Source organism: Dipodomys merriami, unplaced genomic scaffold (genome assembly GCF_024711535.1).
Source record: "Dipodomys merriami isolate MVZ:Mamm:240054 unplaced genomic scaffold, mDipMer1.0.p SCAF_55, whole genome shotgun sequence".
Lineage (NCBI taxonomy): Eukaryota > Metazoa > Chordata > Mammalia > Rodentia > Heteromyidae > Dipodomys > Dipodomys merriami.
This window is the reverse complement of record NW_027206124.1, coordinates 7,648,697-7,660,482: the sequence shown is the minus strand read 5'-3', so window position 1 is coordinate 7,660,482 and position 11,786 is coordinate 7,648,697. Positions and strand designations below refer to the sequence as shown.

General features: G+C 56.5%; 1 protein-coding gene across 1 annotated transcript in view; it reads left to right on the top strand.

Moving 5' to 3' along the window:
- The first annotated feature begins 7,084 nt into the window (after positions 1-7,084).
- Tafa5 (TAFA chemokine like family member 5) overlaps positions 7,085-11,786 on the top strand; it is a 165,395-nt gene continuing 160,693 nt past the window's right edge. Inside the window, exon 1 of the mRNA XM_069999813.1 lies at positions 7,085-7,278. Coding sequence (XP_069855914.1) covers positions 7,167-7,278 — 112 coding nt within the window. The 5' untranslated portion in view covers positions 7,085-7,166. The remainder of the gene's footprint in view (positions 7,279-11,786) is intronic.

Below are 11,786 nucleotides of genomic sequence, written 5' to 3'. Positions count from 1 at the left end.
CCCTGAAGATACAGATGGTGCATGCTGTCAATTCTAGTTACTCAAGAGACCAAGATCTGAGGATCACAGCTGGAAGCCAGGCAGGGCAAGGAAAACTGTGAGACTCAGATCTCCACTGAAACTACGAACCATGCTAGAAGTAGATCTGTGGCTTAAGTGGTAAAGTGCTTAGCCTTGAGCAAAAGAAGTTCAGGGACAGTTCCCAGGGCCCTAATTCAAGCCCCAGGTCCAGCACAAAACAAAATAAAAACCAAAGCAAAAAGAAAAAGTCTCCACAGAAAACAGTCTGTGATTGCTTATGTGCTCTTAGACTGAGATTTCTTAAGTAGAACATAAACAATATGATTCCTAAATGCCCAGACAGATAAACTGGACCTCATGGAAATTAAAACTTCTGCTTTCCAAACAACACTGTGAGGAGAATAAAAAAGAGCAGGCTTCAGCTGGGAGAAAACACTTGCACATTATATCTTTGATAGATGGCTTGTATTTAGAATAGATGAGAAAGTCCTCAAAAGGAAGGAAGCAAAACTCTCCCCCTCAAAAAACATCTGTGGGAACTTCGCCATAGAAGAGACAATATGCCCGTAGACCACCCTCAGTCACTGCAGAAGGATGAAGCCACAGGGGATATGGCTCTGAGTCCAGGACTTACCAAAGCTGGACCACACCACACAGGGCAGGGCATGGCAGGGAAGGGCAGGGATGTGGAGGAGGCGGCTCACACAGCCAGGAAATTTCCATTGATGGATCCTGTCGGAATCCACAGGTTTTCTGGGATGGAGTGGGCAGGCCAAGGGCGATGGAGATCTGCAGGTGACAGTCATGGCTCCATCTACCATCTTCATGGTGCCTTTGTGGTACACATTCCCGTCAGAGCCTGCACAACTGCCTGGTTTAAATAGTGCGGTGTACTTAGGTACCAGACGAGTCTCCGGGATGGTTAACAATGTGTTAGCTGGGCCGAGGCTTTACCCTATTGTTTGCTCAAATGGCAGGCAGTCCCCACTGTTTCTGTGGATAGGTTTTAAAGATGCAGTTAACATTGAAATCAATAGACCGAGTAAGGTGATAACCTTCTAGAACATAGGTGGACCCATCCATCAGGTGAAGGCCTTAAGACCAAGGTCCCTCAAGGGTAGAGTTCTGCTCATAGACAGCCTCATACTGGAGCTGCCACATGGGTCCAATCCTGGCCCAGTAAATTCTAGACTTGCCAATTCCTGACATTGTGTGAGCTTATATGCCTCCTTCCCTCTTTCTCTCCCTCCCTCTCTCCCTCCCTCCCTCCCTCTCTTCCTCCCTCCCTCTCTCTCTCTCTCTCTCTCTCCCTCTCTCTGCCTCTGTCTCTGTTTCTCTGTCTCTTAATTCCCCCCTCCTTCCAAAAGGAAAAATTGTTACAGGATATAGTCAACAAAGAAACAACTGGAAAAAAATTGATGTAAAACATGCAAAAGGTTGTTCATTCTTGTGACTGTTTAACATCTTCAATTTTTAAAGTTCCAGAAAACTTGAAATTATTTTTGGGCATTGTAACTGTTCTACTGACTGACAGGACAGACATCTGCACATCCTTCGGAGACCAAGGGAAGACCACAGGTGATTCACTGACCCCAGGAAATGGAATGCTCAGAAGTGGTGACCTCTTGTAGGGCCACATAAATGCAAATGAAAACATCCCTAAAGCTGTTCACCCTGGTGACCTTGTCCGCACACTGTCAGTGATGACACCCAAACCTGCCCACAGCCATGCGAATTACTGTTCGTGCTTTTGGAAAACATATGGCCTGGTCTGCAAGCAACATCCTTATTGTGACCTAATGATTCTTTCTTCTATAATTTTTGCCTATAAATAACCATAGTCATACAAAAAAGGCTTACTATGAACATGCTCATTTCTGAAGTGCTTGAGAGAGTAAAAACTAGAACTAGAAATAGTCTTAACTGTTCAAAAATAAGCATCGATTAAACAGAGGGTGACATTGATAAGTGACAGTGCCACAGACTGCCACGACAGCAAGACTGTTCTGGAAGGGTGTTGAGACTCTGAAATCATGCCACCACACATGCACCCACTCTGAAAAATACCCACGGAATGGGTGTGTCTCAGGAAATAGGATGGCAAAGAGATCAACGAAACACTAAACAGGAGTTGTCTAAGTGAAGGACATCATTTTGCTTGTCCATTGGAAAATGGAAGTTAGGAAGGAGAGGCAGGAAGCCCCAAGCTTCAGAGCACATTTCCAATGACCAGATTACTTGGGGTCCTGCCACAGCTGCCACCTCCCTGCTCAAAATCCTTAACTCATCTGTACGTAGGCACTGGCTGCGCTGCAGGTTTGTTGGAAAGATCAACCCAGGCGTGCCAGCATGTCTGCACTCAGGATGGGATACATGCACGGCTACCACTTACTGCATTAGTAAGACCCGACACATGCCATGGATAATAATCACTTATAGTGTCAGACGCTGGTGGCTCAGACCCATAATCCTAGCTACTCAGGAGGCTGAGACCTGAGCACTGTGGTTTGGAGTCAGCCTGGGCAGAAAAGTCTCTGAGAATCTTATCTCCAATTAACCACCAAAAATCCAGAGGTGAAGTTGTGGTTCAAGTGGTAGAGCACCAGGCTTGAGCAGAAAATGTCAGGGGCAGCCCCCAGGTCCTGAATTCAAGGCCCAGGACTGGTGTGTGGGTGTGCGCGCGCGCGCACACACACACACACACACACACACACACACACACACAGCAATTCATTCCTTGCTTTGTGGATTCTCTGCAGACACAGAGGCGGCCTCTGCCCTCACAAAGCTTACAGCTGAGCTTGGCAGCTCACTGTCTTGCTTTGCCCTGGCTCTTCTCCTCCTCTGTGCTTAGCTCCTTCCTGGCCCAAGAGCTCACCACGGATGGAGCCCGTGGATGCTGGGTGTCTGTCCCCTGCAGCCGGCCAAGGTCACTCCGTAGACCTCCTGCAGGCATGTCTGTTACGGGAGCCCACTGAGGCAGCTGCTGGGCCCAGCCTGGGTCCCGTGCTCACAGCTGGGGGCTGGGGGGGACGCAGCCACACCCTGTCCTCCAGGTTCTACCTCCCAGAAGCCAGAGGGACCTCCTGGGACTGCACAGGAGGGTGAGTGCCGAGGCTCTCACAGAGGAGGAACCCACCACGCAGGAGGGACACGCAACCCAGGCCCTGGTCAGGCCACCCCGAGTAGCTTTCCACACACAGATTCACAGTCCCCACATAATCGGGCCGGGGTCATCACGGAATAGGCTTCCCAGCCTCCCCGTGGGGAGGCCAACCAGAGCCATCCCAATGCAGCAACTCTGGGAGTTTGCGGTCCGCTGGGCGGCTGAGGGCCTAGCACCGTGACACGGTGAGGAAGACGAAGAAAATGGCAAGCCAAGACAAGGTGCGCGTCAACCGAAGAACAGCCGGAGCACGGCAGCACATCGGAGGGGCAGCTCAGGCTCTCCGGCTGGCGTGGAGTGTGCACCTCAGAGGTGGAGGGGCAGCTCAGCGACCTGGTGACCCTTGACTGTCATTGCCATGAACTCTGAGCATTTCCTCAGGGTTAAACTAGTGTCATCCCCGCTGACTTTAGGCTGGTGTCCAAGACCTGCTATGATCCGCAAATAAACTTCCTTGAGTCTCAAATTTTAATGTCCTACTAATTCTGGCTAGCAATCAAAGCCGGTCCATCACCAACAACCACGAATTTTTGTCAATTGGTAGCACACATTGGGATCCAGAACTGAGGCTCTGTCTCCTAGCAACAGAGCTAAGCGCTCTGCTCATCCCCCTCCCCCCATCCTCAATTCCACCCTGGGCGCTCTCACCAGGTCCTGGAAACAAGGCCTGGACGAGGCCCGCGGTGCCAGGCACCTGCTCTTGTCTCCAGGCCGCAGCGTCATAATTAGATCAGGGCTGCCGTCCATACTAGCCCTCGAGGCTTCTCCCTTACCACACCCACCCCTTTCCTTCCATCCCATGCATAGCTAGGGTAGAGAATGGCTGTCTCCAGCCTCTGGTTCCCAGTCTCACCTGTCCTCTGGATTCCAAGTCTTACAAAGGGCTCTGGGCTCATTCCTGTCTAGGAATGCTCAGTGCACGACATGAACCACATGCCAGTATTCTAAGGTTTCCCCGCTGAGCCTCCGGTGCTGCAGCCCAAACACTAGCATTGCCTGTGTGCCGAGATGGAGCAGACCACCTGCCCCCCCCTCGTGTGTGCCCCTCATGTTCCTGAACCCCTCCATGCTCCTCTGCTTAGACAATCCCCCCCCCCTGCCGTAGACAGGACAGTTCCACTTATCTTCCTCAATTTAATATAGACTCTGTCTCTCCTGGAACAAGGCTTCTCAAACAAAGAAAATTACTGTAAACCCAATTATTGAGTGGGCAACCAGCATTTGAAGAACTGAATTAAGACAGAAAAGAAAATATCAGAGAATATTGTGAGGATAAATGTTGTTCTGTGAAGCTTTCATTTTATGTGTGTGCATGCATGTGTACATGAGTGTGTGCACATATTTGCATGAGCATGTGTGTGCAAGCATACGTGCATGAAATGTGCAGAAACACCTGTGTGTGAACGTGGGCACAAATATGTGTGAGGGTATACAGACATGTGTGTATCACCATGCGTGTGGTCACATGCAGGCATATGAACGAACACATGTGCAAGGGGCAACTATGTAAATAAATGTGTAAGTGAACACATATGATTGTGTGTGCAACCGTGTGTGCATATGATCATTTATGTATGGGTGCAAGTGTGTGCATGTGAGCTTGTTTGGATAAACACACGAGTATCAATATATGTGTGGTTAAGCGTGCATAAGCATACATATCCATGAGAGGGAGAGTTCATTAATGTGTGTGTGCAGGAACCTGCATGTGTGGACATGTGGGTGCATGAACATACGTGTATTTGCAGGTGTACACGAGCATGTGTACTGAATGAACATGTGGATGCATGAACACACGTATATTTGCAGGTGTACATGAGCATGTGTACTGAATGAACATGTGGGTGCATGAACATACGTGTATTTGCAGGTGTACATGAGCATGTGTACTGAATGAACATGTGGGGGTGGTCATAAGATGGCACCCCCAAATGATTGGCAACATCTCCAGTGCACCCTAAAGTCGGTACTGGGCCCTGACACCTGCAGCACTGTGGGCTTGCTTTCCTTCTGTCTGTTTCTCCAAGCACAGTGAATGTCTAGAGGGAAGAAAACCTAAGTCTTGTGGACTCCCTGGCCTCGGGGCCCACTCTCCAGCAAGCCCTCCGTGCGGCCTGTTAAAATGAGGAATGTGGGGCACGGCACGGCATTCTAGAATGGACAGGATGGAACGGCTTTGCCGAAGGTGACATCCTTTTCAAGATAAAAGGCCTTGATTTCAGGATGGGGGCTGGGAAGCAGGCTCAGGAATTCCTGGTGAGTTCCATAGAGTCCCACGGTGGGACAGACACACTGCCCTCATATCAGGGGCATAGACAGGGGTCTGGAATATTCAAGCCAAGAATGCTGCCTCTGTGTCCACATGAAGGCCCTGCTCCCATGGGGGCACAGCAGGAGACACTGCCCTGCAGAGGCCAGCTGGGAGGCCAGTGTGAAGGCAGTAGGAGTTGAACATGAGCGTCTGTGTGCCTCTGTGTAGGCCTCATGCAGCCTGCTGCCACCTCGGCTGCTCAGCAGCTTCTCCAGACCCCTTTATAGACAGGCAGCCTCCACTAAGGCTCAGAAGACAAGAGGGATGCTGGTAACCAATTAGAGATTTATTGGGGAATGTCTGCAGTTCCAGCAAGAACTCCTGCCGTGCAAGCAAGCAAGCAAGCACACCTCTTCACCAAAGAGGAAAGGGCCTAGGAATCCAAAGCAGGAGTGTCTATAAACACACCCACCTGCCTGCAGGACCATTGGCAGCACCCCGCCCCCCAGGTGACTGGCACACCTGAGAGACCCCAGCCTGGACTTGGTTGTGTCTCTCCTGAGCCCTGGGACCCGGACTGGGAAAGTGAGAAAACCCCTTCCAAAGACCAGCTTTATTTTTAGAGATGGAGCTACATTGAGATGGTAATTATGCAACTAAAATGATTTGTTATCCTTGTTATCCTGCTCTGGAAGCTCACCTGGTGCCCGGGCCACCTGAATGGGATCAGCCTTCCTGGTACTGAGAACCAGAGGCAGCCCTGTCAGGGGGAGCCAGCACCAGTGGCTCACACCTGTAACCCTGGGAGGCTGAGACGTGAGGATCATGGTTTGAAGCCAGTGCAGGTAAGAACAATCCATGAGACTCTTATCTCCAATTGAACACTAAAAGTAAGTAGAGTTATCTGCTTTTGTCACAGGCTCAAGTGGTGAAAGCTAAGGGCAGTTTCCAGGTCTCGAGTTCAAGGCCTAGAATCGGATTTCAGGGGAGTAGGTGTCTGCCAGGGTCCCGGGGCAGGCCGCGGGGAGGTGGGCAGACCCAGGGTGACCAGGAGCCCCAGGCCGCACTCTGGGGAACGCAGGCGGCAGGGCGGCCCCCGAAGCCGGGCCCCAGCGCCCATCCTCGGCGCGGCCTGCACTCTGGGTCCGAGCCCAGATCCAGGAGGTCGTGGGGGGGACGGCGTCGCAGGCCCCGAGGATGGGAGACGCCGGGGAGCCGCATCCCCCAACTTCAGGCCAGCCGCGCCGGTCCCGCCGCGAGGCGCCCGCGCGGAGGGCGCGCTGGGCCGTCTCTGTCGCCATCCAGAGGCGCCCGCCTCCCGCGCCGGTCCCGGGACGCGGGGCCCCGCCACGCCGGGCGCGCGCACCGAGCGCGCCCCTCACGCTGGTGCCGGGCCGGGCGCGCCGCGACGCCGGAGCCGCGGGGCCCGCGTCCCCCTCCCGGCAGGCCGGCGCGGGCGCGGGCGCGGCGGGCGCGGGCGCGGGCGGCGCGGGCGGCGCGGGCGCGGCGCGGGGCGGGCCGGAGCGGGGCGCAGCGGGCCGGGGCCGGGGCGCGGCGGCGGCGAGGGCGGCGGCGGCGGCGGCGGAGGAGGAGGTGGTGGCGGCGGCGGCGGCGGCGGAGGAGGAGGATGGCGCGCGCGGGTCCCGCACGTGGAGGCCGGCGCGGGGGCGCGGGCAGGGCCGGCTGCTGAGACGCGCTGCTGCCCCCCGCGCGGGCGCCGCGGCTTCAATGGCGCCATCGCCCAGGACCAGCAGCCGGCAAGATGCGACCGCCCTGCCCAGCATGTCCTCAACTTTTTGGGCGTTCATGATCCTGGCCAGCCTGCTCATCGCCTACTGCAGTGAGTACCGCGCTCCGGGCCCCGCCGGGCGCGCGGGGCGGCCCCGGCCCGGCCCTGGCCCCGGCCCCGGCCCCGGCCCCGGGCCCCGGCGCGCCGCCCGCGGGCCGCCCCGCGTTGGTGCGGAGTTGGGAGCGCGTGGCGCGCGGCCCCCGGGCCCCGCCGGGCGCGCAGGGCGGTGTGTGTGTGGGGGGGGGGGGTCCGCGCGGCTCCCGCGGAGGCCGGCACCTCGGGGCCCGGGCGCCTCTGCCGGGCCTCCCGCCCGCCACTCCCGGGCCGGGCCGGGCCCGCGTCGGCGCGGCGCGTCCCTGCCCGCCGCTGCCCGCCGCCCCGGGACCCGGGACCCGGCCGGGCGCAGCGCGCAGAGGCGGTGGCGGTCCCGGCGGGGGATCGGCGGAGGCTCCCGCCCGGGGCGGGGGAAGGTGGGGGTTTCGGGGGTGGCGGCGGCCGGGGCCGGAGCGGGGCTTCCGGGGCTCGGAGCGGGGCTCGGGCTCGGACGCGCGGCGCCGTCCCGAAGCGGAGAAGTGCGGGGCGCGCTGCGCGCGGGGCCGGCGGCGGCCGCGGGCGTCCCCGGGGTGGCCCGGGGACCGAGCCGGCGATCCGGTGGACCTGGGATCGTGCCGGCCGGGCCGGGTCGGGCCGGGGTAGGGGAGAGGGGCCCCGAGCCCGGCGCCCGCCCGAGGCCGCTGCCCGCTCGCGGCCGGCCGGGCTGGGCAGCGCGCGGAGGACTTGCCGGGCGGGCCACGAACCCCGGTGCCCCTCGGTGTCCGCGGACAGCCCGCAGCCAGGGACACCTGTCGTGGAGAGCCGCACGGGCTCCGGGGTTCCGGGGCTCCGTGTAAAGGTGGACTCTTTACGGATAGAAAATTAAATACAAAGGAGGCCCGCGGCCCCCCCAGCCCCGGCCCCCCGCCCCGGCCCGCGCCGAGCAGGGGGCTGACCGCCGGCGCGGTGCCAGCCTGGGCCCGGGCGTCCGGCCTGCTCCGGCCGTGCGCGCCCCGGGCGAGGGAAGCTGCAGGGCCGGGGCGGTGGGGCCCGCGCACCCGCGCTCACCCCCGGCCTGACCGGCTCTGCGGGCCGCTCCCGGGCTGAGCTGGGCAGGGGGACGGCGGTAGACTCGGAGCTCTCGGAGCTGAGAGCTCCGTGGCTGCGCTCCCCCTGTGGCTCCGCCGCGGGAAGGGCTCGCCCAGCCGTGGTGGGGTGTGCGCGCGTGCCTGTGTCTCGTGGTGACCCCAGGCCCCATCCGGCTGTCCCTCCCCGGCGTGTCTGGCAACGGTGCCCTCCGGCCTGCTGGACACTCCAGAGCCCGGAGCTGGCCCCGGGGAGGAGCAGCTGTGTAGGTGGACGGGGCAGGGCCATGCACGCCGTCCAGGAGGGCAGCTCTCTGCCTGGCGGGTGGGCTGTCCCTTGGGCTCAAGGGCCTGTGGTGTCACTCACTCTAGCCACAGTGGCTCACACTTCCTGGGCAGGCTGCCCACTCCGCAAGTTTGGTGTTGGAGTGCAGACCTGGGCCCCAGCGGGTGGAGGGAGTTCAGACACTGACACCGACATGGACACAGACACAGACATGCTGGCCAAGGGGGCAAGGGCCACCTCCTCACACCTGTCCCGCATCCTGAAAACAGCCCCAGAGGGATATTTGGTAAAAAAAAAAAAAAAAAAAAATCTTATCCACAAGAGTAGAAATTATTAATCACTGAAGCTGGGGAAGCCACATTTCCGTGGCTGGTTTCAGTCTCCACGTAAAGCAATAATTGACAAGAAGATGTTATTTCTAGACATACCTCATTACACCAGAAAGGCACCTGTAGAAATTAAAACATTCCACTAAAATACAAAATAGACCTCATAATAATGGATAGGTTGGAACTGCATTCTGGGGGGTGGGTGGGGATGGGGGGGTGGAGGATGGGGGGTGGGGGGGTGGGGGGGATGGGGAGTACTTTTTCTTAGAATTGCTAAAGCAAAGAAAACCATGTTTTTCTTAGGATTTACATTTTCCTTCCAGTACTTCTGGGATGAAGGAGGAAATTTAGCATGGTTGTTTGTCAATTGTTTTAGTTATTGGTGAGAATTTTTATTACCCAAGAGAGAGGTAGGTTGTGTGTGTGTGTGTGTGTGTGTGTGTGTGTGTGTGTGTGTGTGTGTGTGTGTGTGTGTGTGTGTGTGTGTGTGTGTGTGTGTGTGTGTGTGTGTAGACGTAGATTCGGTTGTATTAATTAGGCAAAGTGGTAAACTTCCTACAGAATTCATCGACCCTGCTGGTCAGGCCCCTGTGTTTCTCTGCAGGCCAGAGGGTCTTCACTTCCTGGCTCTGCTAGGAAGAAACTGGATTATTTCCTGGCCTGGTTTCTGCTGGGTTCTAGGCTGTTGGCCCAGTGAGAAGTCCTTCTTATGTACAGAGCTTTCATAGTTAAGGGCATGGGCTCCACCCTCTGGCTAGAGAGAGACCTGCAGTCCACCAATTAGGCTGGTTGCTATGGTGACACAGCCTTGTCATTTTCTCCTATTGGGGAAAAATTGCCAGGAAAAAAGAAAAAAAAAAAAAAAGGAAGAAGGCTGTGCCTCATGTGTCTTCTTTTTAAAATGTGTGCCCCGCCGTGCATGGTCCCCGGAGGACAGCAGGGACAGTCTTTTAGCAGCCCGGCTGCCCAGGGAGGGCTGGGCTTGGTAATGAGGGGCAAGGGGCATTGGAGAGAAAGTTGTAACTACACTGTTGTGAGCTGGAGGAACTCCCCGGGTCGCAGCTCTTAGAAGGACTGGCGTGTCTGATTTCTTCCATCGAGTATAGACCTGAGAGGTCTGCTGACTGCACTGGGTTCTGGTTTGGCACAGTCCTGTTTAGGAACAGGGAGGGTCGAGTTGCCTTGTGCTGTGCTCATGACGGAGATGTGCTTTCCCCATTCGGGCTGTGGCCAGTTGGGTACGGGAAGAGGAGCATGGAGGACATGCGCTGTGGAGTGCCTTAGGACGCTCCTCAATGCACCTGTGTGCTATTTAACACGAAGCAGAAGAAGGCTATCCTGTGCTGTGTTGAGGAGTTGCTCACAGGGCCAGCCTGATGGCTTGTTGGGACTTAAGTTGACTTTTTTTTTTATGTTAATAAACCCCATCAAAACTGAACTGCGCCTTTCATGTAAACCTCATGTCCTCAGCTGCATCTAGGGGAGGAATTACAAACAACTTCTAAATTGTTTTTAATCCATTAGAATGCTAACTGAGCATAGGCCCTCTGGTGCTGCCTTCCTTTATAAATACAATTTGTGGCATATTACAGGAGAGGTTCGGAGATACTGTGTTCCTACTGCTCAGATGTTGTACCCAGAGATCTTGGAAACACTGGAGACTTAATGAAGTGATGCCATTCCAGAGTTTGTTGCTTTCTTTTATTCTTTACATTTCCTGCTGTGTTTGTATTTGACTGATTTCTAGCACGAGAGGCAATGTTCTTAGAGTGGTGTGAAGATGTGCTCCTCCCCCAGCTGGCTCCACGCGTGACCTTGTAGGGAGAGACGCCGTGCCACTCCAAGGGTGTGTCGGATTCCCAGGGTTAGAACAGCCTCCCTCTCTGGGTGGTGGCCAGTCCTGGTGGAGGGTCCTTGCCCCCAGCCTCACCTAGCTCCCTGGCACATCCAGAGAAGCGCTACACTGCATTTTCCACCCAGAGCCTCATCTGCGTCCTCTTGTGAGACCAGGACCCTGGATTCAGGCACGGGGCTTGGGCTGAGCAGCCTTGACACCTCCCGGCTAAAAGCTCTGGACCAGCCAGTCCACACCACAGGATGCAATATGCGCATCAACTTTTGTGACGTGCAGGGGTTTCGGGTGACTTTTATGGGTGTAATTATGGGAGAATGCTATGATAATGGGTACTAGGAAAAGGAGGAAGAGCCACACATTAAAATCCACACTCTCTTATATAGCACTCCAGCTGTTGCTCTAGAAGAGCTCATGTTTTGTTGTTCTGTTTTTGCATGAAATGGTGGTGCTCTGGAGTTAATGACCTCTACGGATTTCTACCTGCCACCCCAGGCAGTGCTGGTGGGGCCTGCCTGTCCCTGGCAATCGGCAGGAGTGGACAGAGGGGCCAACTAGCATACATCCTTCTCCACCAGCATTGGGGAGATGGGCGGATACATGGTCTGCTGGTGTTGGGGAGAGAGTGTGCCGTTCTCTGCCAGCTGAGGATCTGTGCAGGCCCAGGGGCAGGGCACCCACAGAGGCTGTGATATCCCTTCCCGGACACACCCTCCACAGGCCAACCCACCCACCATGACTCCTGAGCTGCCCCGGGGCTCCAGGGGCTGGAGAGGAGGCCCCTCAGGTGGACTGGAGGCTGGAAAGCCCATCCCCCCGCCCGCCACTGCCCAGCGTCCCAGGCTCATCCTGCCTTCCAGACCTGGCCCAGGTCTGCATTAAGCAGAGACCAGCGGCTGCCTTGAGCTGTCCAGGTGCTGAACTTTCCAGAAACAGCAGCTTACAGCGGGCCTGTGACTGTTCTGGCCCTTCTA